The 25,877-nt window shown below is 59.1% G+C and overlaps 1 protein-coding gene across 1 annotated transcript; it reads right to left on the bottom strand.

The window, feature by feature from the left end:
- Positions 1–254: 254 nt before the first annotated feature.
- OSGIN1 (oxidative stress induced growth inhibitor 1) lies at positions 255–10,889 on the bottom strand. Its single transcript, XM_028095009.2, has 6 exons — positions 10,843–10,889; positions 6,824–6,928; positions 5,471–5,607; positions 4,470–4,661; positions 4,126–4,217; positions 255–1,555 (listed from the first exon to the last, which is right to left on the bottom strand). Exons 2-6 carry the CDS (start codon positions 6,888–6,890, stop codon positions 607–609), a joined length of 1,437 nt encoding a protein of 478 aa, XP_027950810.1. The 5' UTR covers positions 6,891–6,928; positions 10,843–10,889; the 3' UTR covers positions 255–606.
- Between the last annotated feature and the right edge of the window lie 14,988 nt (positions 10,890–25,877).

Here is a 25,877-nt window from a genome sequence, read left to right as displayed (position 1 = left end):
AAGAGACAGCGTGGCTGGGAGGGAGCGTGGGAGAGGGGCAGGGACTAGGCTGGAGGGGTGGGCAGGGGCTGTGAAAGCCTCCCCAGCCTACCATTCCCCCCCACACCCCCTCCCCTCACTTTCCTAACACAGCTGTGCCCGGACTTGCAGCACATCCCACCTCCCACATGGCCCTGTGCTTCTCTCCCCTCCCCCCCTCCCCCGCCCCAGGCACCCAGCCCCCTCCCCACGCACAGAATCCTCAGACACATGAGTGGAGGCAGGCACTGGGTTTAATTAGGACCTGATTCTGGAAGGAGCAGGGCCTGGTGTCCTCTTGGCTCAGTGCTCAGCTGGCCCTGGTAACCCCAATTCATACCAGCAGCTTTCACCCCAAATCACAGCCTACCCTGGCCTGCAGCCTCTGTTCCCACTCTGGGCACTAGTCCCAGCCCAGGCAGCCTGGGTTCCCCACTCCTCTTCAGCCGAGAGGCCTGTTGCATGGGCTCACGGCCCCTCCTGTCTCCTGCCAGGAGAGGCCCCCCCTTCCCTCACTGGGGCATCCAGTGGGGCTGTAGAATCTCCCTTCCTCTTTAGGGCCTGGGTACGAGGAGGCCAGGCCAGGTGCTAGGGTGGCTGCCTGGCCTCCTTCCTCAGCAGGGAGCTGGCCACTGCCAGGGCCCCACCCTGCACGAACCGCACAAAATTGTCCCCCACCAGTGGCCCCACAGCGTACAGACCCTCCTGGTGGGTGCTCTGGTAAGTGAAAGGGTCCACATCGATGGGGTTCCTTTTGGCGCTCAGGGGCTGGTCGGGGTCCATGGCCAGGTTCGCACCTGCCCCGGGGAGGAAGGAGAGGTCGGGGTGGGAGCCGATGAGCACCAGCACCAGGGCCACGCCGAAGACCTTCTGGAGGCCCTCGGGGTCCTGGAACACGGCCTGGCGGTCCTCCTTGAGGAGCAGCAACTGGTGCTCGGGGAGGCTGCAGTAGCCCTCGTAGGGGCTGGGCGACAGGATGGACTGTTCCCGCATCATCTGGTGCACCTTGTGGTACTCAGGGTACAGCATCTTGGGCAGCTGGTTGAAGACCAGGCCTGGGTCGTGCACGGGCCGGCGGAAGGCGTGGATCACTGGGATGTTGTAGTGGCGGGCATAGAGGACGGCGTCGGCGGCCGACAGCCCCGCGCCCACGATGAGGACGGGGTCCGAGGCCGGGCTCACCGTGCCCGCCCGCGTGGCCGCCTCCAGGGCCGAAAGCTCGTAGTGGACGAAAGGCAGGGCCTCCCCGGGGATGCCCAGCCGGGCCGGGCTGTCCGACGTGCCCGTGGCCAGGACCACATTGCGGGCGCACAGGGAGAAGGGCTGCCGGCTCTGGTCCTCGGTGGTCAGGAAGCCGCTCACCTGGAAGAGCGGGCCGGGGTCCTGGGCCCCGGAGCCGCTGGACGCGGGTGTCCCCCACTCCACGGCCGTGACCACGGCGCCGGACACAAAGTTGTGGCCCAGGCCCTTCTTGGTCACGTAGTCCCTGTAGTAGTGAGCGATGTCCCCAGCCGTGGCCCGGCTGTTCCGAAGACCTCTGAAGGGAAGGATGGCGGGGGGTGAGGTGGGGGGGAGGAGGGTGTCAGAGAGCAGACCAGGGTGTGGGGGTGATCAGGTGTGACAGGGGTGACCAGGCCGGTGGCGGCGGGCCCTGGGGCTGGACTGTGGCTCTGCCTCCCCCTGCCGTGGGACTCGGTTTACCCCTCGGTGCCTCCAGCTCCTCATGTGTAAAACGGAGCTAATTCGGGTACCTCATCAGGGTAGGGATGAGGGTGTGGTGGCCTGGGTTCAAATCCTGGCTCTGCTGCTGGAGAGCTATGTGCCTGAAACGCTCTGTGCCTCAGTTTCCTCATTTGTGCAATGGGGATGATGGCGGTGACGGAACTATTTCCTGTGGTTGTTGAGAGGGTCAGACGGTGGTGTGAAACAGAACCTGCCAGGTAGTGAGTGGCAGGTGAGAGTCAGCCACCAGTCCTACCTCCCAGGACTAAATCCTAATCTATGGAAAGATGCTAGGATCCCATTCCTATCAAGTTCAGAAACAGGTAAAGCTGATGCATGGAGTTCGAGGTGAAGAAGTGGCTCCCCCCGGGGGGGGAGGGGGCTGGGGGGGGTGGCTGTGAGGAGGGCTCCTGGGGGCAGGGGATCTAGCTCTGATTCTGGGCAGCTGCAGTGCAGGTGTGAGCTCTTTGAGACAACCCAGCCACCTGCATGCGCTGGAGTGGTGCGCTGTTCCGTAGGCAGGCTGTATTTCAATAAAACACATTAATTTAAAAACAACCCATGCCGAGCACTTGGCAGAGTCCCCCACACACACCGCTACGGCAGAGACTACTTTATTATCAGTGTCGTTACTCTTGCTTTCGCTCTCATTGCCACCCCTCCCAGGGCAATGACCGCACGGCCAGTGTCGCCAGGGGGCTGAGCTACAGGCCTGGGGCGAGCTCTCCGCTCCTCCCTCTGTCTACTGGTGTGACCTCAGTGGGTTATTTTCTCCAACTTCGGACACGTTGTGCTTAAGGAGGATCCTACGTGGGGCGCCTCGCTGGCGCAGTTGGTTGAGGGTCTCACTCTTGGTTTTGGCTCAGGTTCTGACGTCAGGATCGTGAGATCGAGCCTCATGTGCTTGTCCCTCTCCCCCGTCTGCTCCTCCCCCCTCTTGTGCTCTAAAATTAAAAAATAAAAAAGATGGAGGATCCTCCGTGACACCCAGCAGGACCAACGGTAGCGCCAGCTCACACTGCATCCCCCAAGGCCACGCCACGCAGCCCAGCACGTCAGCCTGCTTCTGAAACTGGAACTCTGCGGTCTGTGTCTGTAGGTTTGTCACTTCCCTTCTCTGAGTAAAAACCTTTCCAGAGAACGGTCCTAAGATGTTACATACAGGGTTCTAAGAAGGGCGGCTCAGAAAGAAGCGAAGCCCCAGGTCTGGGTGGGGCTCCGGAGCCCGGGCAGTGTCTAGACACAGACCACGGAGAGGGGCTCGAGCGGGAATATCATGCAGCCTCGTAAAAGGACGGTTGCAAACCCTGTCTCCCCCGCCTGAGGTCCTTATGCCATGATATTAAATTTACAAGTAGGATATAAAAGGGTATGTCCCCAATTACGACTGCGGTTCCTGTCTCTAACACATCACTCCAGCAGCCTGGATATCTTCCTACCAAAACCACAGAGACACACAGTCCTTGTGAAATTGAGTTGCTGGGCGGGGACGACGGGCCCCTGTCGTGGCCCCTGGGGATCGAAGGGAGCAGGGTGTCACACAAGGTCAGCCACCACGCAAGTGGCAATCCCCTATTTGCACCCCCCCCCCGCCGAGCACTGGGCAGCGTTCTGCCTCGATCCCCAGGATGAGTAGGGGCTGGAATTCATTTGGTCAGCGACTGAACTGTTCCCCCAGGATGGTCAGATGGGTGTCGTGTGGTCCTGATGGAGCAGGAAACAAGATGGGGGGAAATACCCCCAAATGGGAGAGTGACAGAGAAGCGTGGCATTCGGCTGAGTTGTCTCCTTTTCTCTGTGTGATTATGTTTCTACTGCAAGAGCATTTTTTAAAAAGGAAGTGCATCCTCGTTCTGCGTGGAGCACTGGGTGTTATGCACAGACAATGAATCATGGAACACTACATCCAAAACTAATGATGTAATGTATGGTGATTAATATAACAATAAAAATTTAAAGGAAAAAAAAAAGGAAGTGCATCCTATTAGCTGACCTTGGAGTAAAGAGATTATTCCAGGCCAGGTTTGAGTGGTGGGAAGGGCAGGAGGGAGGCCAGAGGCACAGGGCAGGGCCAGCTGCCACGCCCTCCTTAGAGGCTGGGATGCTCCCAGGGGCCATGTTGGGTGGGGGGCGGCGGGGGGGGGGGGGGGGGTGGTGTTGTGCATCAGGTGGAGGGAGCACTGGCAGGGAGTCCTGGGGTGAGCCTAGCCCCCTGGGGCCCCGGGCAAGTCCTCTCCCCATCTGAGCCTCAGTTTCCCGTCCTGAAGTAAGAGGAGGGGCAGGCTAGGGGAGCCTCAGAGCCCCTATACCTCTGGCTCCTGGGCTCAATGTGGGGGTGGGCCCCGGTCACCCCTGCCCCCCCTGGGCTTTCCAGAGCAGCCTCACCTTCGCCTCCTGCACATCCACTCCTTCACCTGCAGGTCCGGGAGCCCCATCCACTGGCCTTGGCTAAGGGTCACCATGGAGCCTTCAATGGACTGTGTGCAAAAGGAGCCCTTTGGTCCCGGCCTCTCCGAGCCCCCAGCCCGGTAGGGAGGAAGGGCATGGGAGGCCTTAGCTGGGGTGGGTGCAGAAAGGGTAGGGGGGGGGAGGGGGAGGAGGGGCAGGAGGGGGAGGGAATAGGGAAAGGCTGGAAATGGAAGAGTCCTAACCCTCGGGAGGGAGTCTCTCCAAGACCGCGGGTGGATTCGGCCCAAAGCCCCTCTCATCCTCTCCCAGCCCCCACTCACATGCCAGGCTCCCCCGGGCAGGTTCCGGCCTAGGACCATGTGGGGGATGGCTCGCTCCTTCTGGTGCTTCCAGGTGAGAACGGACTCCATGTTTCCCCCAAAGTCTGTGTCTGGGCGCAGGAGGGCATCAAAGAGCAGGGCCACAGGGCTCTGGCACCGGCCTTCGAGGCCTTCGGACAGGTAATCCAGGTCCTGGGGGTGGTGCACAGGTCAGAGGGGCACCCTGATATCAGGGCGGTCAGACAAGCTTGGAAAATGCTGCCTCGTGGAGATAATGCACATCCACGTGTTAAAGGCTCTGACAAGTCCCGCAGCTGAATTTACCTGTTTAAGTTTTGCCAGACCCAGTAACTCTCAGACTTACTGAAGTATGAACATTTTCTCTGAGGAACTAAATGTCCTGTAGAAGGCATTTTGAGAAATGCTGATCTAGACCAAATGCCAGCTTACTTCCTCATCAGCCAACTTGAGGGGGGAAGAGCTAGGAGGACGGATGATGTTGGAAGTTGGGGGGGTGGACAATGGGTGGCCTTCTGGAAGGCAAGGGGCATGGATGGAGGATTGGTGAGCCCTCTTGGGCAGGGGGTAGTGAACTGAAGTATTCGGGCAGGATTTCTCGACTTTGGTACTGCTGACGTTTGGGCCGGCTCACACTTTGTGGGGGGCGCTGTCCCTTGTGCTGTAGGGGATTAAATGGCCTCCCTGGCCGCGACCCTGTGAGCCTGGAGCGCCACAGCTCCAGCTGTGACAACTGGTGTTGTCTCCAGATACTGCCAAGTGCGCCCAGGAGAGCAGGTTTAGACCCACTGGTCTCGGGAATGTGGGACAAGCAGGTGCGGTATCTGCAGGTCTCAAAAGGCAACCCCTCTCTCACAATTTCCGGGCCTGACTGTGCGGCCACTCCCGTTCCTCCTTGCGTCTAACAAACGCCTCTTTTTCTTTTTGCCCTGCTTCCCCAGGGCGGCTGTGTCCCCTGCCCCGTGCCCAGAGCTCTGGCCCACCTGGTCCAGGATGGAGACCCCCGGGGCCTCGGTGAGTTTTCTCTGCAGCAGCGGGTGTGGGTGGACGACGTCCGGTTTCACATAGGGGGTGTAGCCTGACAGCAGGTAGGACAGGCAGATACCCGAGGGACCATTGCCTGGGGAGAGAAGGTGGGGTCAGAGGGCAGGGCCAGTAGGTGCAACAGACCACCGGCTCCGAGGGCTTTGGTCGTGACCTGACTGGTTCACTGATTTGCTCTTTATTCATTAAAATACAACAGTAAGTCCTTAGCGTGTGCCAGGCGCTGTGCGTAATCACAGTAACAAAGTAAGGGACGACTGTTGAGAGCCTACTGGGTACTACTTTAACAACAGTGAGGTACAGGTGATAACCACAGATGTTTACGGAGTACCTATTATGCGTCAAGGGATTTTAATAACAAAATAGTAAGACGTGACAGACGCTTCTGCTGGGCCAGGCCCCACGTGAAGCCCTGACGTGCATTAGACCACTGTGCCCTCCCAATAACGTTAGTGAGGTGCAGGCTACCCTTTTCCCCCATTCATACTTGAGAAAGCTGGGGGCTCAGAGAGGTTAAGTAACTTGCTTGTGGTCACACAGCAGCATGACAGATGCTAAGATCACCAGGAACTCGTTCTGTCCTCCGAGAGCTATGAGAGTGGTCAGACAAGAATGATCTTACAGGATAGATTCCTGTGCTTTGGGGGGCGAGCTTGGTGGGGGGGCTAAGGAGGGGTGCAGAGCCCCCTGTGGGGCCTCCAGTCCCCAAGCCTGAATGAGTCACACTGCTCATCTGTGGCACTTCTTGGGCATTTACCCTCGTGACATTACTTCTCTTCTTGTCTGAGTCTCCCTGCCCCCACCTTATCTTGTGCTGTGCAGAGTATTACCCATATGTGGAATCCCCTTAGGCCAAACCATATGCGATCACTGATGTTCAGCTGACTCTGATTTACAGAAATGGCCATTGCATAGGGGAGGGGCCGTCTGTTCCGTTTGGCAGACCCGAGGACAGGAACCACATGCTGCAGCTGCGTCCCCCTCACGTGGGCCCCTAGCAGAGTGCCAGGCACAGGGTAAGCACAGGGACCATTGCAGGCTTAGGACCAGGCCTCCCTGCCCCCTTGCTGGGCAGCCTCAGTGGACCATTCTGCTCTGGCTTCGTGGGTTCTTGGATGGATCACAGGGAATGACATTTTATAAACTGCTAGGCATAGCACCAGGCACATCCTGAATGCTCAATGGCCAATTTTAAAGACAACTTTTGTAAAGAAAGGCCTGGCCTGGGCCGCCTGGCTCCTGACCTTCCACCCCAGGGGTTCCGTGTGGCCCCTCCCCCTGGACGCACTCACCGATGACGACGACTGGGAGGGGCTCCGAGCTGCTGGTGCCAAGGTGGTCTTTCCTCCAGTTGCTCATGCCTATGGCTGGTGGGGGGCCCGCGGCTGGCAGCTGACCTGGGGGCAACGAGGGGGAAGGGCCCTGAGCCTGGGGTGTCATGCACTCCCTTCCCAGCTACGGGGTGTTGTCCTGTGGCCCTCAGGGTCAAGTCCAAGGTCCTTGCTGAGGCCTATCGGGATGCCACTCCCCTGTTCCTTCTCTCCTCCTCACACCTGTTCTATTCCAAACAAACCGCCTCCCCTCCTGCCCCACAAGGCAGGGTCCCCTCCTCCAGCCCGGTCCCCTCCAGCTCTGAGCCTCACCCCACTCTCCCCATCTTCTGTAAGGCCTCCTCTGCCCCACGTGGGGGCAAGCCCCACCTAACCCTTTCGTGACCGCTGCAGCCCCCACCCGACAATCCAGCCCTCAGCTCTCCAGTGCAGCTGGTGGCCTTTGGAGCCATCACCCGGCAGGGTGCTTCCTAGCTGGTGACCATGGGCCCATTCCTGGACCTCTCTGGGTCAGGTTCCTCATCTATAAAATGGGAATAATAGTCTCTACCCCATCGGGTGGGGGACACAGGGAGGTAATGGCCATGAAGCACCGGCCAGAGCAAATGTGTCACTGGGCAAGGACCGGAGCCCATTGCCGGTTCCAGGGGCTCAGTTGGAACAGGTGGACTTGAAACTTTGGAAGACAGAGGTTTGGGGAAAATGCCTGTGAACTGGCTTGTCTCTGGAACACCAGCGCCGCCTGTTGGCCACAGGCCCGCATCACATCACTCGTGGGGACCTACACCCAGTTCTTGGGGCCGCAGGTGCCGGAGGAGGGTCCAGACCCACCTGCTCTACATCCCCCAAACCCAGCTAACAGGGCCTCCAACCTCACCCACTGCCCACACCCTGCCGTCCCGAGGGCCACAAGGCAACATCCCCACGAGCGTGTGAGGAGTGTGTGGCCCTTAGCACGGACCTAGCTCCTCACGCTGCCCCACGCAGAAAGCACTGTGAGTTATGATCCCACTTCACACACACGTCACCTGGAGCCCAGAGAGGGCGCACAGTTGCTCGGTGTCACGAAGTTGGCTTTGAAACTGGTGCCGAGGCTTTTCCTGTGTGTGCACCCTGTATGCTACTGGCCTGCCCCAGGGAGACCCGGGGCTCAGCTCAGGGTCACACACACACGTGTAAAGAGTGAGGGAGCGATCATGTGGCCCCAGAGCAGCCAGAGATGGGGGCCCAGGCTCACTGCCTACAGAATTATTCCGGAGAAGGCAGAAATCTGGATTTTGATGTGCATTCTCTGATTTGTAAAAGTGGGCAACTAATTCACACTTGTAAGAAAAAATCTTGACCAGTGACCAAACATGACGGAGGCCAGAATACAACCTCTGATGCGTGCAGAGTGACTGAAACACCAGCATCTGCCCCCAGGCAGGTCCCGAGCAGACGGACAAGGACCACCACCACCCTTCCCCCGCTCCCACCCCGCCCCGCCCCGCCACGGATGGGCCCGTGAGAAGACCCGGTGTTGCTCTCCCAGGGAGGACGACAGACCTTCTCCCTGCACTTTACAGTGAGGGGCTCGCACCTAAGTGACAGCACTGGGTCCAGCAACTCTGGGAGGTGAGCCATGTCACCTCTGCTGGTAGGTGAGGAAAGGGAGGCTCAGAGGTGAAGGACCCACGGCGGGAAGTGTCATGTCAGGTAGCATGTCAGGGTCTCCCTCATCCTGGAAACAGCCCTCTCTGCCTTGGCTGGGTCCCGGGGGCCCAGGGCAACAGACAGTCTCCTCCTGTGTGGACAAGCCCCGGGGCTCCGAAAGATGAACGGGGCTCCAACAGATGGAAGGTGGCACTGGGGACTGCTTAGCCTTCTCCACACCGGGTTCCCTGCAGGGGCGGCGCTGTCTGCCCGGGGACAGGATTTGGGGGTGGCACCACTGTTACCATCACCAGCAGCACAAATGGTAACATTCGTGCATGGCTATGCAGAGCTGGCTGGGTGCCAAGCATGCTCTAAACACATTATACACATTAAGCCATATAATCCTTATTTAATTGCACACTCTTCCACTCACTCCCATATTACAGATAGGGCAGCTGAGGTCATTGAGCCGGGCTCCAGAGTGCAGAGTGACAGGGTGTGACAGCTTCTGCCAAAGGCCGTTCCCAGCCAGGCTGAGAGTGCAGTATGCCCAGCTGCCCTTGCTCACCCTCTGCTCTGTCCCCACTGTGGATGGGGAGGGAGGCCAAGGGGCCACGTTCCCAGTGGGGAGGGAGCAGTTTCTCACCACCCGCGGGGCACTGGGGGAGCCTGGTGGCCCTGGGGAGCCGTACTGCAGTTCCCCCAGCACGCTCTCCTGGAACCGGGGAGCCGTACTGCAGTTCCCCCAGCACGCTCTCCTGGAACCTCCAAACAGCCCCAGGGCCCCACCCCTCGTCTCTACTATCCCCAGGAATAACAGCAATGGGGACCCATGCGATGTCCTTGCTGAGAGCTCCCTATGCCTTACAACTTTAATTCTCATGGCAACCCACTTCACGGATGTGAACACTGAGGCTGAGGGAGGTGAGGCCATGCCCCCGAGGTCATAGAGCCAGTGGGTGACAGATCTAGAGTTTGACCCCCCCAGGTCTGAGTCCGCCTGGACTCCCCATGGCCCCCCAAAATGAGCATGCCCACCCTGGGCCACGTCCTTCACCTCTCTTGTCCCTTCGCTGGTGCCCCCGACTCCCCAGTGCGAGAGGCACTCCTAGGAGCCCTTGGTTCGCCTCTTATCCTGCTTCCCAGGAGGTGGAGGAATCCACTTACCATCCGGGCTTTTGGGCTCCGAGTTCAGTGCTCCCTCCCAGAAACTTCTAGATACCACATACATGAGGTCACCACCCCGAGGTCATTTCCTGTGCAGTGTCCCGAGGTCCCCGAGCAGCTGAGAGCCCTCATTACCTTGGAGCAGTGCATACACTGCCAACAGACAGTGGATGATCTCCAACTATTTTCATTTTCATTTATGTGTTTTAGTTTTGTGGTGTTAGAATGGCCAACTTTTAACGTTAACTTTTTTTGTTTGAGTCCCTCCTGGCTGAAGACAGCAAGTGCCAAGTGCAAACAGCTCCTGGGACAGACTGTCATTCCCAGAAGCAAATAAGCATAGAAGAAATGGGAATATTGGCAGCATTAAATGACAGGATGTTTCCTTGAAGTTTGTAGCACCCGCACTTCTAGGGTTACTAGAGCTTAAAACTGCTCTGAGCCTCCAGGACACCTGAACGGCTGCATTTCCTGGGCACCGCTGGTGGGCCCTTTGCTCACTTGACTTTGAGACACCCCCCCCCCGCGCCCCCCCCCAACTCGGAGAGCGTTCTTATCCCTGCGGGGGTGGGACAGACGTGGTGGTGAGGACGGAGGGGGCGTCTTGCCCAGCAATGTGCCAGACGATGCCCTAGAGTGCAAGTCCTGCCTGCCGTACCTGTCAGACGGTGGGCGAGGCCCCTCTGCGGAAAAGAGCGATGGCGACAGTGCCGCCAAGAAAGGGACATGAAGCTGAGGCTGGGTGAGGGTGAGGAGGGTCCGTGGACACGAGTCCTACCTGCCCGCAGCCTCGGGGGCCCCCGGGGTGCGCCGCCTCCCTCCAGAGCCTCCCCCACCTGGAGCAACCCCCCAGCCCCGTGCTCAGCACCCCAAGCCTGTCAGGCGCCAAGTGCCCGGTCCCCCGAGGGGACGAGAAGAGCGCCCGGCCGGGCTGCGGGACCCAGTGGCCCGGGCGGCGTGTCGCGCGCCCGGGCGGCCACACCTCCCTTTCGTGCCCGGGGCGGCGTCACGTGCGCCGGGGCGGCAGCGGCCGAGGGGGCCGGGCACCTGGGGCCGGCGGCGGCGGCGGCGGAGCGGGAACCGGCCGGCGGGGCGAGCGTCCGGCCGGCTCCCCCCCCACCCCCCCCCAGCCCGCCGGTCCCCGTCTCCCACCCGCCGGCCCTGCTCAGGCCACTCACCTGACCGGCGCGGGGGCGCGGCGAGCCCGGCCTGGCGCGCGCCGGGACGGCCGCGGTCGGAGCCACCGCGGAGCAGGCGGCCGTCTCCCCGCGGGCACCGAGGAGGCTGTGCGAGGCGCGGAGGCCGGGGTATTTCACGGGCCCGGGAGGAGGCGGGCGGGGGCGGGGCCGGGAAAACCACTTTCATAAGCGTGAGTCAGCAGGGGCCCCTGGATGAATGAACTTGCACTAGACCCAGGGCCGGTCTTAAAGGGGCCCCGCCACGGGGGAGGGGGGGGCGTGCCAGGCGACTCCCCCTCCCCGGGGGGGGCGGGGCTCGGTCAGTAAACAGAGGACCCGGGGGCCCCCGACCCAGCCAACCCGGCCTTTTCCCCTAGGGAGGTGGCCCTTGAAGTGGAGAAAGACGCCCTGGTTGCACTTGGTGTCGCCCCCTCCTCCACTCCCACTCGCCCCACCCCGTATAAAGCCCTGGGGCATCGGCCTGCCCAGGGTGAGAATCTGGCCCTGCCACTTCCTGGGCAAGCCGCCTCAGTTTTCTCATATGAAAAATGGGGCGAACAAACAGGCTCTCCCTCACGGGGTGGGTGTGGTGGTTAGGTGTTGCCATTCTTGGCTCCCATGCCTAAAACGTGAAGCCGGCTCCCTGGTTCCTATCTTCCTTTCTTGGTTATTTCTTCTCTGCACACCTCACGTTTTGCTGATCCTTACTTACGATTTCAGTGTCTCTCTCCCCAGACCAGGATGTGGGTTTTGCATGGGCAGGGAAGTGTTCCCGTGTCTGCTTTACCACGAGTCTAGCCTGGTGCTCCCCACATAGTAGGTGCTCAGGAAGGAAGGGAGGGAGGAAGTGGTAGAGTTGGAACAGTATTTAAATAGCCCATAGACCTCAGTGCACATCAGTTGTGGTTTTCATCACTGATGTGATGGCTAACCCCTTCATCCTTTCCTGTCTGGGGACTTCCCTGTAGCTGGGGGGCGGCGGCCTGTGGGAGGCAAGTGAGGCTCTCACCTTGCATGCAAGGCTTAAGGGGGTACCCAAAACACTCAGTGATGAAGACAATCATGTTTTAGGGCAAAATTTTTTTTGAAAATCCAAATTAGGGGCCTGGTTGGTTCAGTCTGGGGAGCGTGTGACTCTTGATCTTGGGGTTGTGAGTTCAAGCCCTGTGTTGGGTGTAGAGATTACTTAAAAATAAATAAACTTTTTAAAAAAGTCAATAGTAATGCAAAAAGTGGAGATTAAATATTAAAATAATTAAATTTCCAGAACCAGACAGGATCTGTAACAGCGCTGTGCTGAACCATATTGGAGCCTGATGCATGAGGAAAACTCAGAATACTGATGCTGTCTTTATTTAAAACTTTGCTCTTTTCTTCATCCCGAATTTTTGGCATTACTCTTGATTTTTAAAAATATCACAGGAACACAACACTGTGGGTCTTGATTATGGAACGCTGCGGTGCCCCTTACACTTTGTGTGGTCTCTCTCCTGGGTCTGGTGGCCCACAGGGGATGGGGCTGAAATGTGCACAGCACAAAATATGCCCCGGGAAGTGGGAGGGGGGACGGGAAAGGGAGGCCAGGGGCTCTTGTAGGGACAGGGTCTGGCGTCCCACCAAGGAAAGATACCTCCGAGGATGCAGAGTTCTGCTGGGACCAGCAGAGAGAGAGACAGACAGACAGACAGAGACGGAGTGAGGCGAGAGCTGAGGTGGGGAGGGGGAGAGAGGTGAGCTGGCTGGCGCTGGGAAGGGCTGGGGGTGGGGGAACCGAGGGGTGGCGGGGGGCAGCATAGAGAGCAGGGCTGAGAAGGGAGACCCTGGGCTTAGGGAGGAGATTAGGGGACACAAGCCCGGGAAGGGGGCTGCACCAGGCCAGGTGTGAGGGAACACCTCCCTCCTGCCTCCGCTCTCCTCCTCTGGGACACATGTGACACAGTACATGGCCTGTGGCAGGGGCAGCGGGAAGCCCACTGCTCTGGGCCCCGGCTCCCCAGCTGGTTCTAGCCCCTTGCAGACATGCTGTGTGACCTCGGCTGCGGCCCACCTCTCTGGGTCTCTGTTCCAGCATTCCCGGACACTTGGAATGTGCACCCCCCACATGCCAGGAGCCCAGGGACAGCCCCAGCCGGGGGAGGACAGCTCCCCTCCGACGTACCTCTTGTGCGGGCTGCATCTCTCCCCAGCAGCCGCCTGGCTGTGTCCACTTCCCCATCCCAGGGCTCTGGACTGCGACTTCCCAGTGTGTTTGGATGTGTAAACTGAGGCAGAGAGCGACAACCCCGAGTCAGAGACTCCCACCTGGAGCGTCTCAGCCCCCGTGGGATGAGGCTGAGGCTTGGGGTCCAGAGAGGAAGGCCTGGGAAGGAGGTGGGCTCCCAGGTCCCCCATCTTTGGGTCTGGCCCATCCTTCCTCCCGACCTGCCCCACCACCCCCGCTGGCCCTGACCCCTTTTCCGGATTTGGAAAATTTGCTGATACAGAGAATTGTGGGTGAGATGTGGACTTTCTTCCCTGTCGCCTGTTTTTGTGCCAGGAGATTTGTGGGAAATAGAATGTGTTGAGTTGCTTCCCAAAAGTTCAACCAAGACAAAGAGATAATGTCACGGGCAACAAAGAGATGGTGGTTAGGGGGCGCCATGGGGAGGGAAGGAGCAAGGCAGGTTGACTTGGGGTGCCTGGCTCTCTCAGACTCTCCTGGGGGCCCCGATCCCTCCACATCTGCCTGTCCCCTTCTCCACTCCCAGTTCAGGTGGCCGGTAGGCCTCTGGATTCAGAGGTGCCGAAACTAGGGTTGCAAGATGTAGCAAATAGAATTAGAGGCACACAGGCCACTGAATTTCAGATAAGAAAGAGGTTTGAGTGTAAATATGTCCCATGCAATATTTAGGATACACTTATACTAAAAAAAACAAAAACAAAAACAAAAACCTCTTTTTTCATTGTTTATCTGAAATTCAGTTACCTGAGCAGCCTGTATTTGGCAAACCCAGGTGTAAGTGTAAAATACACTAAATTTTGAAGAGTTAGTATAAAAAAAGGAAGGTAAAACGTCTTATTAATAATGTTTCTGTGGATTACGTGACAGAGTGAAAATATCTTGGACATCTTGGGTTAAATAAGGGATATTATTAAAATTAATTTCACCTGTTTCTTTTTTACGCCTTTAATGTGGCGACTGGAAAATTTACATGTGGCTCTCGTTAGCCTTCTATACTGGACATGGGCACCAGCTGCTCCTGCCAACCGTGACATCCCCGGATTCAGCAGTGGAAGTCCCTGGGAAACCACACCGGTTGGGCATCTGGACCATTCATTGCAAACAGCTGGGCAGTGTGCCCTGGGAGGGGTGCTGCCCTTCTGAGCCTCAGTTTCCCCACCAGGGCACCAGACTTGCAAGGTGGTGCCGCTGCAGGAGGGGCCCAGCACTGAGGAGCTCAGACACAGCAGCCCCCACCCCACCCCCCGGCCTCCCCCAAGCTCCCTGCAGGTGCTTGGGAGCTGGGGAACCAGTGGAAGGGAGGACAGGGTAGCCTCGGGTGAAAGGACCCCCTGTGCCCCCATATCAAAACTACCACCCCTGTGCCTCCATATCAAAACTACCATTTCTCGCTCCCTACACAATCCTAGGACTATTCCCAGGGGCTGCTCCTGGCCCCCTCCTCCTCCCTTCCTCCTGGGGGCCGTTCCCATAGCATTGTCACTTGCTGGGCACCTCCAGGCTGTAGACGGAATATTCTTTACACACGGCTGAGGCTCAGCGAGGCCAGTCTTGAGCCTGAGGTCACACAGCATGAGCGACAGAACTGGGGCTTGAACTCAGGGCTGGGACTGCCGAGTCTGGACACTTCCTGCGAAAAGGCAGTGACCTAGCGAAGGGACAAAGTCTCCTTCCTGCCTGGAGCAAAAAGGCACGCACGGCCTCAAGAACTCTCCAGAAAGGCCTGCCTACCACCATAGTCGCCCTTGGTCTGAGGTGCCCACGCTGAAAGGCGTTTTGGGGATTGGTGCGTTTGGTTTGTACGCTAGTCCGGTGAGGAAAGGCTGCACGGGGCTACTATTCTCCCATTCAACAGGTGAGGAAGCTGAGGCCCTGGTAAACGTGGCCCCAAATCACGGCCAGCAGTACAGTGGGACTGTGACCAGGTGCCCTGGCTCGACGAGACCAGGCTCTTCCGGCACATGACACCAGAGCTAATATTTGCTTTCGCCATTTACAAAACTTTGTCACCACCTTATCTCCTCGACTCTCCACAACCAGAGGGGGTGGGCAAATATTTTCAATAACAAGTTGAGTTGACAGATGAAGAAACCGGGGGGACTTGCCCAAGGCCACTCTTCCCCATGAAGTGGTAGAGGCGACTGAGATGTAAGAGTGTCTGGTGGCAGACCGCCCCAGGACAGGGGTGTGAGCTGCCAGGGCCTGGCCCAGCCTGGGTTCATGACCCAGGGAGTCGCCACAGAGCCCTGTGCGAAATGAGGTCAAAGCTGGAGGAGGCCTGCCTGCCCCCAACCGCCCCCCCCCCCCCCGCCCATGGAGAGACCGGGGAGGTCAGGAGCCACAAGCAGAGTGTGGGGTCAGCCCCCAGAGGAGAGTCTGCACAAAGGGCGAGTCTGGTGGGGGGCTCAGCCCCATCCTGCAGGCACACTCTCTGCTTCCTGATTCATTCCTCCTCTCCTTAAAAACTAGGGGGAAAGTTATGGCAGGAGTGAACGTGCCTGCCCTACACTCAGGGTGGATGGGGGCCCGGCCCAGGAGTCAGACCAACAGGGACTCTGCTCCATCACCTTCAGCTGTGTGACTTAGGGCAAGTGCCTTAACCCCTCTGAGCTTCCCTTGCCTTGTGTGTGCGCGCGCGCGCGGCAGATGGCCGAGAGCCTTCTCATCCCCGCCGCTCATGGGAATCGCCTGGTGAGAATTTAAAGCTACCCTAACACTGAGGCCCCCCGTCCCAGAGATTCTGATCTGGCTGGGCGGGGGTGCGGCTGGCCCCGGGGAGTTTTACCAGCAATTTGCTTGTGCAGCGCGGCTGGAAGCCTCTGTCTTTGCGGCTGTTGGGAGATGAGCTGAATCAACACAGACTGAAACCACCTGGCCCGTGGAGGGCCCAGCACGCGAGCGCCCCTCCCAGCCCGCTGCCTGACCTTTGTAAGCCACATTCCTTGTGCAGTTGCCGCAAGAGTCATGAGGTCTACAAGGGAAACACATCTTCAGAGGAGCCGGACCACCAGGATGGCAGGGACTAGCTGGTGACCCCGGTGGGGGTCTCGCCGGAGCCCCAAAGCACCACCGACTCGACCACTGGACGAACCTCGATGTCCCCTTGCTCATTTACCATGACTCGGTTTCCCCAACTCAGTTCTATGCCACTGACTTTTGACCTTCTCCCCCTTGGCATTTCGTCTCATGCGTCTGCACTGCCATCCCGCGAGCCAGTCCAGTCCCGGGGCAACCCCCACGTGGGAAACAGCTCCGCGAAACTGGGGGAACCCCTCTCCCCCCAAGGGTGCCGATATTACCAGCAGAGGCTGTGACTGACCTCCGTGGCCGCTGCTGACCGCGGGTCAGCGAGTGGTGGCCGAGGCCCAGAGAGAAATACTCTGCAGCCTTTGGAAGGAGCAGGTCGGGAGCCAGAGGCGATGTGGAAGGAAGCTCGCGATGATAGCAGCAGGAGGGGCAGCCTGGAAACTGGGGTGGCGCCCACCCACCGCAGGAGCCCAGGGCTGGAACCGACCGGGACTGGGCAAAGAGAGGAAGCGAGGCCGATGCTCGAGGCCAGGGAGTCTCAGATGGCTTTCATTTCCATTGCTTTCGTGTCATGAACAGCAGTAATCAGCCTAAGTAAAAACTACTTGAGACAAGGACTTTCTGTGTTTTCTTCTGTTCACTGATGTACTGCAGGCGTCTAGCGCAGGGCCTGGGACACAGTGCTAGCTCAGATAATACTGACTAAACAAATTAATGAATCTGGTGGCTTTCAGACTTTCCTGATAGACTCCTAAAACATTTCTGACCATGAAAGAAGCCCCCTTTATATCCTATGTTTCCTATCATATGGGAGGACTGGCATGCCTTGATATATTTAAATCTTAGACCAACTGTGAATTGGCCAAGGTTGAAGACAGAGCCCTGTGGCACACCAGTAGAGACCCTTCCTCCAGTAGATGTGGTTCTGATTGGCAGAGGGGGGTGAGTGAGTAGTGTGGAGTCAAGAGACCCTGGGTCGTACATCAGCTCTGGAGCTTAGAAGCTATGTGTCTTTGGGTGGGTTACTTCACTTCTCTGAGCCTCAGTCTCCTTATCCATATAATACCTGGCCCCCAGGTAGCTCTTGGCCCGGCTTGCTGTGGGTTCTCAGGGGGTGGTGGCCACCCCTCACCTCCGTGTACCCCCATTCGGACATTCTCATTCCGGGCGGCCATTCACGTGGCTCCGGGCCTGCGTGTTTTCCAGCCACCCAGCCCCCGCCCCATCCCCCCCCCGAAACTTCCTCGAGGGCAGGGGTTCTGAGAATGTGGTCCCCAGACCAGCACTAGCAGCACCTGGGGACTTAGTAGAAATGCAGAGGCTCAGGCCCCACCCGGGCCCCACGAGATCGGGGAACCCACAGCCTGCATTCTCAAGAGGCTTCCTGGTGATTCCCTCGGGTTTTTGAATGGCTGAAGGAAAGGACGAGAAATTCCATCTGTCTGTGCCTACAGAGGGAGCCAGGCCCAGAAGGGACAGCCATGTGACTCCACTGCTCTTGGGGAACCCACGCTCGGCCCTTGGGGTGCTGCTCCTTTCTCCTCACGGGCTCGGAATCCGTAAGTAACCTGCGGCCTGGGGCTGGAGCTTTAGCACGCGCCTCATTCTTCAGAGAACTGGGTCCCCCCTGCCTTGTCCCTGCCTCTGAGGGTCCTGCCGGGGGACTGGGAGCCCCCGCCCCCTCGGCCACCCCGAGAGGTGGGCTTGCAGCATCAGGAAGCTCTGCAGACTCTGGGTTGGCCAGCCCCTCTGCCAGGCTTCCAGGCCCTTCTAGCGGAGGTGTGGCCCATCCGAGCCCAGGTGTATTGTCCGGGACCCAGGGGCCAGAAGCAGCCGTGGCTGCCGGGCTGTTTTCTCTCTGGCAGCTGTGGCTGTTGCCCCTTGGTCCCCAGGGAGCAGGGGCATCACTGTCTTTGTTTCCTTTGGCTCACACACTGCTAAAAAATGTCATGTTTGCCACTGTTATCAGGCTTTACCAACCCTCGGGGCCTTGCCTTCTCGGGCAGGTGGGGTCAGGGCCTCAGTGATTTAACTTAGTGTCAGGTGACTAGACCTTTCCCAGGGACAGGACAGGAGGAGAGAAAGCCCCAGGAGCATTCTGCACAAATCCTCCCTAAACAGCGCTCGTGCCCAGCACGGAAGTCCTACGGAGAGGGCTTCAGGGTTCCAGGGCCAACACAGAGGCAGGATTCCAGAGCCCCGTCCTTTCCCACTGAGGCCCCACATGCCTGCAGGGTCTCCTAGAAGCTTACAAATGGCACAGGAGAGCCTGCCCTCCCCTGCTGGACCACCTCCAGGGGCTCCCCTTTGGCCCGTACTGTGTGCTGGCTACCAACGTGCATGCAGCGCCCAGTGGCCGTGAGCAAGGACACGGAGGTGCCAAGAACATTTTCCTGGTGGCAGGGCATTTGCTAGGCTGAGAAGCCTGGTAAGGAGAGAGGTAGGGAGGGGGTGGTCAAGGGCTGTCGTGCTACCCAGGGCACCCATGGACCTCTCCAGCTGGGCACAGAAGGTTGGGGTGTGGGGACCAAGGGGTCCTGGCTGGGATGTAAGTGTGGGTGCTCAGAGGAGCTCCCAGAGAGAAAAAGGAGGCCAGGATGGAGCCGGCCGTCCCCATGGCTTGTTCAGACGCGTGCACCGCCCCCCACCCCCCCCCCCACCCTGGGGGGATGCTGTCAGGCTCTGAGGTAGAGCCCAGCAGTGCTCAGAGGATGCATCTTCACGGGGCCGGTGACGTCCCCCCTTTGGTTGTGACTCTGGAGCCCCCAGACCTCAGGCAGACCCCATGAGGATCTTGCAAAGCAGCTTAGAGGTCTGTCTGGCTCCGGGCCAAGGTGATGGTGATGGGGAGGGAGGGGGACGGGAGGGAACGGAGGGGGAGGGAGGGGGAGAGGACTACCGGCGGAGAGCAGGAGGCTGGGACCCACATGAAGATCGTAGGAGCTACCACCGAGTCTGTGCTAGCCGGCCCCTGGGCCGGCGATTGAGGCAGTAACTCCCATTAGCCACGTTCTCAGACGAGCAGAGCGAGGGGCGGCGAGGGGCCGAGCCTGGCGGCCTGTGTCCCCGGTGCCCGGTTCCTTCCCGAGCACAACACACAGCTTCTTGGTGCGTGCTTGTGGTTTCTGAGGAACGGATACCACCCTGAGCTGAGACCAAAAGGAACCACCGCTGGCTTCCGGCAGGGGGTCCTCATCACCACCATGTTCATCGCCTTCACCACCACCACCACCTTCACCACCACCACCACCAGCAGCCCGGACAGGGGGACGCCAGGATTGCTCCTTATCTGCCCACTGGAGGCGGGGGGCGGTGCAACAGCAGGATGCAGGCACTGGGACCAGCGTGGGGAAGGATGGGGCTGGGACGGGGGCACCTCTGAGGGGACAGGAGCCCCGCCTTGCTCACGGGGCTGCATCCAGCCGGACCCGACAGGCCCCGGGCCCCTGGGACTGACTTCTCCCCAGCATGGCAGGCAGCCCGCCACCTCACCACCCGGCTGCCTGCCCCCTGCGGCGCTGGGGTGCTGCCAACGGGCACAGTCAGGTCTGGGTAGGGCCCCAGAGGCGCTGCGTGTTTGGGGCCCGGGTGGAGGTGGAGGAGTGACCTGGCTGTTTGGGCTCGGGGAGATTTGCCCAGATGTCTACTGCGCGAGCTGGGCGGCCCAGCTGGCCTCACCTCCGGACAATTCCTGCACTCGAGGCGATGCTGCTTGAACGGCGGAATTCAGGGCACGGAGGCTAAAAATGCCATCAGGCCGGGCCTGGCCCCACTCCCTTCACAAGTCCGTGCAAGGATGGGCCTGTCCACCTCTGGCTGTCGAGGACTGTGGACCTGAGTCCAGGCCGCTGTGGCCTTCTTCCTCCTCTGGAACCCCTGACCTCCACCGTCCATTTGATCAGGGTGCCCGCTGCTGTGTCACCAGCCAGGACTGTGCCTGTACCCCCGCCCCCCCGAGATCCGTGGTCCACTGAGGGCCGAGAATGGTCAGGCACAGAATCCTGGGTGCGAGGATGTCTGTGCCCAGAGGGTGCTGTCCCACGAGCCCAGCGCCCCCTCTCCCAGTTGATGAACCTCCGGGAAGTGGTTCCTCCGGGGTCACCCGGCAGGAACAGCCTTGGAAATCTGCCAAGTGCTGTTTTCCCCTCCACAGGTCTGTGACCTCCGGGGAGGGAGCCCAAAGCTCCCCCGCCCTTCAGTGACTCAGTCAGCAGGAATTTATTGCCGGGCGCTGTGCTAAGAAGTGGACATGTGATGAGGGAGAAAGACCAAGATCTTCTTACCCAGAGGGGAGGTAAGTGCAGAGGTGCGCTATCACAAACTGACCTCTCTGGCAGGGTCAGGAAAAGCTGCCCCGGGACGGACAACTGGGCTGGGAACCGAGGGTTGGGTAAGTAGTGACTAGGGAGAGAAGCCGTGCAGGTGAGGGCAACAGCAGGTGCAAAGGCCCTGAGGTTGGAAGGAGACTTTGGAGAAACTGAACGTGCCTGCATGAAGGCGGCAGAGGCTCACGGGACCCAGATCATGTAGGCTTGGTGGCCAAAGAAGGAATCTGGTCCCCGCCGCCCCCCAGCCCCACCGAGAGCAAAGGGAAGACCCCAGAGGAGGGTGACAGGATCAGGCTTGCAGTGTGGAAAGGTGGTGGGGAGGATGAGGGCAAGCATGGGTCAGGGGCTGTGGCCGCTGTCTCAGGAAAGCGTCAAGGTTACAGCCACGTCAGGGTTATAGCCACTTCCTGTTCCTCAGGAAGAAGCTCCTTTTGGGACCCACCGGATTCCAGGATGCTGTGTGTGTGTGTGTGTGTGTGTGTGTGTGTGTGCACTCACGTGTGAGTGTGTGTACGTGTGGTGTGTGTGTGCTGTGTGGATGTGAGGGGCAGACAGAGAGGTCAAAGTGCCAGTGGAGGGGCTTGCCGTGGGGGGAAAGGTCAGAGGGCATGTGGGTGTGGTCTCTCCTCCTTTCCAAAGGTCCAGAGCAATGGGGTACGTTAGGCCCTCACCCTTCACCTCCCTCTATCTGTCCCTTACCCCAGGCCCCCTGCAGCTCTGCCCCCACCGGGGCAGCATCGGTATTTCATATACATATGTACGTATAACGTCCACACGGTGCAGTGCGTACTGAGGTCTGCAGACGTGCTTTCTACGTAACCACCAGCCGGGTCAAGACATGAACCATGCCCAGCCCCCCGACGCCTCCCCGGGGCCCTCTCTGTCAACCCCGTTGCCTGCTCTTGATCTTGACATCAGTGGAATCTCACAGAATGTCCTCTCGTGTGTCTGGATTTTTGCTCCCCCGTGTGGCCCTGGGATTCACTCACATTGATGTGTGGGCCTGCGGTTCCCTCCTTTTTATTCCTGAGCACAGTTCCACTGTCTGCAAACACCACAGCTGGCTTATCCATTTCCTGGGCATGTGGCTGTTTCCAGCTTTGTACTGTGACGGTTCCCAGGCAAGCCGTTGTGGGGACATCTGCTTTCGTTTATTTGGAGTAAAGTAGAACTGCCGGGTCACAGGGAGGGCAAGTATGCAAGGTTATTAGAAACCACACATGGCTTTCCAGAGGCTGGGCCCACCTGGTCTGGGCTTCTGCTGGCCCCCACCAGCGCCAACACCCGGCGGCCCACAGCGCTTTGCAGGCGGCCTCTGCCCTTAGGGGAAAAGGGCCCTCCCCCAGCAGCCCTGCTCGTCTCCCCAACCGCCTGAAGGCTCACAGTTCCCCAAACACAGGTCACTTCTGTCCTCCCGGATGAACCGTCCTTTCTGCCAGGAGCACACGTCCGCCCGCTGCCCTCCTGGGGACAGCCTCCGGGGCCTCTCAAATCTCACTAGAGCGTCTTGGTGACCCGCTGACGTCCCCCAGGCCCTGGCCAGCATCTCTGACCCCACGTTCTCCCGCCTCCTGTAAGCCACCTTTGCTCAGGCTCTCCTGAGCACCCCGAGTTTGCCTTGTGGTGGGGATGGCGGCTTCTTTTCCCAGCTAGGATCTCGCAGGCAGGAGGCTGCTGTAAACACGAAATAGCTGAATCAGCGAGGCCAAGGCTGGGTGGACACACGGGCAGGTGTGACCGCCTTCTGATAAAGCACACAGAGCTTATGTGTGCAGCTCGATGGAGTTTCGTAGGCACGGACGCCCGTGGGACTGCCACTGAGGCCAACGCATGCAACACGCCCAGCTTTGCCTCCGATTTTTCTCCCCATAGGTTAGTGTTGCCTGTTCTTGAACTTGCTGTAAAAGGAATCACACAGAATGTTCTCTCTGGTCTCTGCCTTCCTTGGCTTGTTCCGGACTCCTCCTCCCTGTCCCCTGGGCCTTGCTGGGTCCCCTCTCAGCAGCCACCTGGCCTTTTGATCAAGGCAAACCCTGGCCCACGTGTGTCCCCCTGATCCACCTGGCCACACGTCTGGGCTTGGCACGACAACACAGCGAGAGAGACACTTTGTGTTCGTGGGGTAGGAGGCTTAGAGGTCGGCCCCCGCTGGGCAGTAAGTGCGTTCTCACGCTTCAGCACCTGGGAGCTCAGGAAGGTCTCAGACCCCATCCCAGACTCACTGTCTAGGAAAACTGTTTCTTTCCTTTACTTCAAACCCCCACCCCCGTGCTTCTGACACCAGATGTGTGGGTGTTTCTTGCACCCACCGAGTCTCATCCGCCAGCTGGGTGTCCCACAGTTCGATCCGTTCCGACACCAGCTGGAGCTGGCCCAGACCACTCGGGTTAAGGGCTCAGCCCCACAGATGCCCTGACCCACGCTCTGACTTGGCTACAATCACAGGTTCCCACGACCCCTTCCTCAGGCTCCCTAGTTTTCTAGAGCAGCTCCCAGAACCCCGGAGAACAGTGTATGTGCGACTACTGGTTCGTTACTAAGGCTGTGGTCTTGGACACAGGGGAGCAGCCAGACGGAGAGACACAGAGGGTGAGGCCCGGGAGGGTCCCGAGCACAGGAGCTTCTGTCCCTGTGGAGCTGGGTGTGTCCACCCCCCTGGCACGTGGATGTGCTCACAACCTGGAAGCCTTCCAAACCGCACACCTTAGGGACTTTGAGGGACACTTCAGCACACAGGCAGGATGGACCGTGAGCTCGGTCTCCGCCCCGCCCTGTCCAGGAGGATGGGGAGGGTGGGGCTGCTGTACGGGAGCCACCCAGGGTCACCTCACTGGGATCAAAGGCATTCTCATCACCCAGGAAAGACCTCACCAGGGCCTCTGTGTCGGAAATGGGGTCAAAGATCAACTATGGCAATAAGAGATGCTCCAAGCACATTTATCAGTCAGAAAACTACAAAGGTTGGAGGAGCTCTGGCCAGGAGCCAGGGGGAAAGACCAAATTATGCATTTCCTCTATCGCAATGCCCACTTGCTGGGGCAGAATGTCGGGGGCGGGGGCCTGGCAGCCTGTACTCCCAAAGACCCCCCAGGGGTTCTGGTGCAGCTTGGGTGTGAGGAGCCCTGACTCCCGACGCTTGAGTGTGCTGGCAATGAATCAGGCAGGATGGGAACACCGCTTTGAGTACGATGATGCCATAGTCATTCTAAAGAACGTGGAAGGGTTCTGCTACGCGGGTCTGACGTCCTCTGATCCATAATCAGAGCACCAGCCCGAGCCTCCCCCGCGGACTGGCCAGTTCCCAGCTGGCTGCCTGGCTCAGCGCTGGTGGGAGTCGAGACCCTGCCCAGATGTCCTTCCCACACGGAGGGAGCCGGGGATGCCAAGGTGTCTTTTGTCACCCTGTCAGTAGAGGCCTGGCATGCCAAATCTTTTCCATTGGCTTCTCCCACATCTGTTCTCTACCTTCCCTGTCCTGCTCTGAGCCCCAGGAGCCTGGTGCCCTGACCGGCCGCCTTCTGTTTGGGTTCCATCGAGGAAAGACCGGGGCAGGAGGGCAGAGGGCAGAGGAGTGAGCGTGGTGGAGTGCTGGCTAACTTGAACAGCCAGCCTCGGGGGCACGGTGGAAAACCCTAATTAGCAGTGCTGCCCACCGTCAATTTCAAGCTACTGTGGCGACCCCGCACGCAGAGTCGGGGAGAGGCGTGCGGGAGGATCACCTCGGATGCAGATGACATCATGACCACGGCGCGTGGCAAAAGGCAGCAAAATCATCAGGAAGTGAAGAGTTCTGAGGATGGATTATCTTTGTTTTGGATATGATTCATGTAATTTTTAAACATGGGGGTGTTTCACAACCGGCACACAAAATTCCCGAAAAGGTCACAATCGGCTCTTGCAAGTAGGAGGGCGCACGCGGGTCTGGGCGCAGCGCTGGCCGGGGGACACCTCGTCGGCCGTGGCCGCCTGGAGAAGGCTCTGCGGCCGGCGTCAGCCCCCCGATTCCTCTCCCCGGCCTCCCTCGGCCTCCCTCGGCTCCAGTGACACTCCCCTTGTCCCTGGGGCAGAACCGGCTTCCTGCTTTGCCGTCCTCAGGGTGCCCCAGTGCTCCTTGTTCCCTGCCTGGCTCCCCCAAAGGGCGTCCTGCGAGTGGCAGACAACGGAGCGGATGCCCACCCCTGCTCGCACGCCAGCCGCCCCGCCCCTTCTTTCTTTTGCTTCTCAACCTTCTGCACAAGATGTCATTGGAAGAAATGATTCCGAGACCAGAAACCAGAAACCCCTGGGGGCATGGTGAGCTTTTCTAGGGCAGAAAGGCCCTCTTTAGAAAAGGACAGCATCCCCGGGGCATCGCGGGCGGGCGTGGAAGCTGGAATTGCCCCGTCTGTCAGGGTAACAGTGCACATGGCTGTGGACCCAGCCATCCCTTGTGAGGTATTTGTCTTAGAGACAGACTTGCACCCATCCGAAATGATGTCTGTCTAGAGTTATTCATTACAGCATTGTTGAGAAGAGCCGAAAACGGGACGCAACCCAAGTGCCAGTCGTTAAGAGACTCGTGAAATAGGTTCTGGCACATTCTTATAATGGAGTATTTTGCAGCCATTCTTTATGGAGCGACATGAAAGGTGCCCTGTGACGGCGAATGAAAACAGGGTATCAGGAGGTGGTGGAGTCTGCCCCCATTTGTGCAAGACAGGGGAAAGGAAGAAGGAAGAGCATGGGGCGGGGGTGGGGGGGAGAGGATGAGCGGGGGTGGGGGGAGGAGGCGCGAGGAGGACGGGGTGGCTCTCTCCCAGGTCGGGAGGTGGGGACCTGGGTGGCTGAGGACCGACTGCTCCCTCTACACCCATTTGCACTTTGAGGGCCGTACAATTTCCATGGAGTACGCCTGGTCGGCACATAGGTAAAATTCACACATAAATAAGCAAATGCTTGTGGAGTTTCACAGAGGCCTCCCCAACACCTGGGCCCCCAGAACTCAAGCTAGGGCCCCCCCTGCCAGCTGACCAGGGCGGAGGCACCCCTCCAGGGCCCTTCCAGGCCTCTGCTTGGCTCTATGGGGGCAAGACACCTGAGGCTCCAAGAAGGACCCTGCAGTGGTGACTTCTCCCTGGTCCCAGGGTTTCCAGCCCCTGCCCCCCACCCCATCCTAACTCCACTCAGCTCAGTGCCCACCTGAGCAAGAGAGCAAGCTGGGAGCTGAGCTGTGGTCCAGGGCCTGGCTCAGGTCATGCTGGGGTATTTGTGGATTGACTGACGGCTGGACAGGGGTCCAAATGCTCTGCTAGAACAGCCCTTCCGGTTAGTTCTACAGGAAGCTTGATTTCAGGTGTTTTTGCCTTCCCCCGTGACTCCTCTGATGACCTCATCTCGGGGGGTGGCTTTAGAGCAGCATTTCTCAAACTCACTGACCACACACCCTTTCTTCATGGGACATTTTGCAGAACTAGTGTTCC

The sequence above is a fragment of the Eumetopias jubatus genome, unplaced genomic scaffold (genome assembly GCF_037043125.1).
Source record: "Eumetopias jubatus isolate StellerSeaLion01/CBP00866 unplaced genomic scaffold, mEumJub1_p1.0 scaffold_10, whole genome shotgun sequence".
In the NCBI taxonomy this organism is placed as follows: Eukaryota; Metazoa; Chordata; class Mammalia; order Carnivora; family Otariidae; genus Eumetopias; species Eumetopias jubatus.
This window is presented reverse-complemented; position numbering and strand designations above follow the sequence as displayed.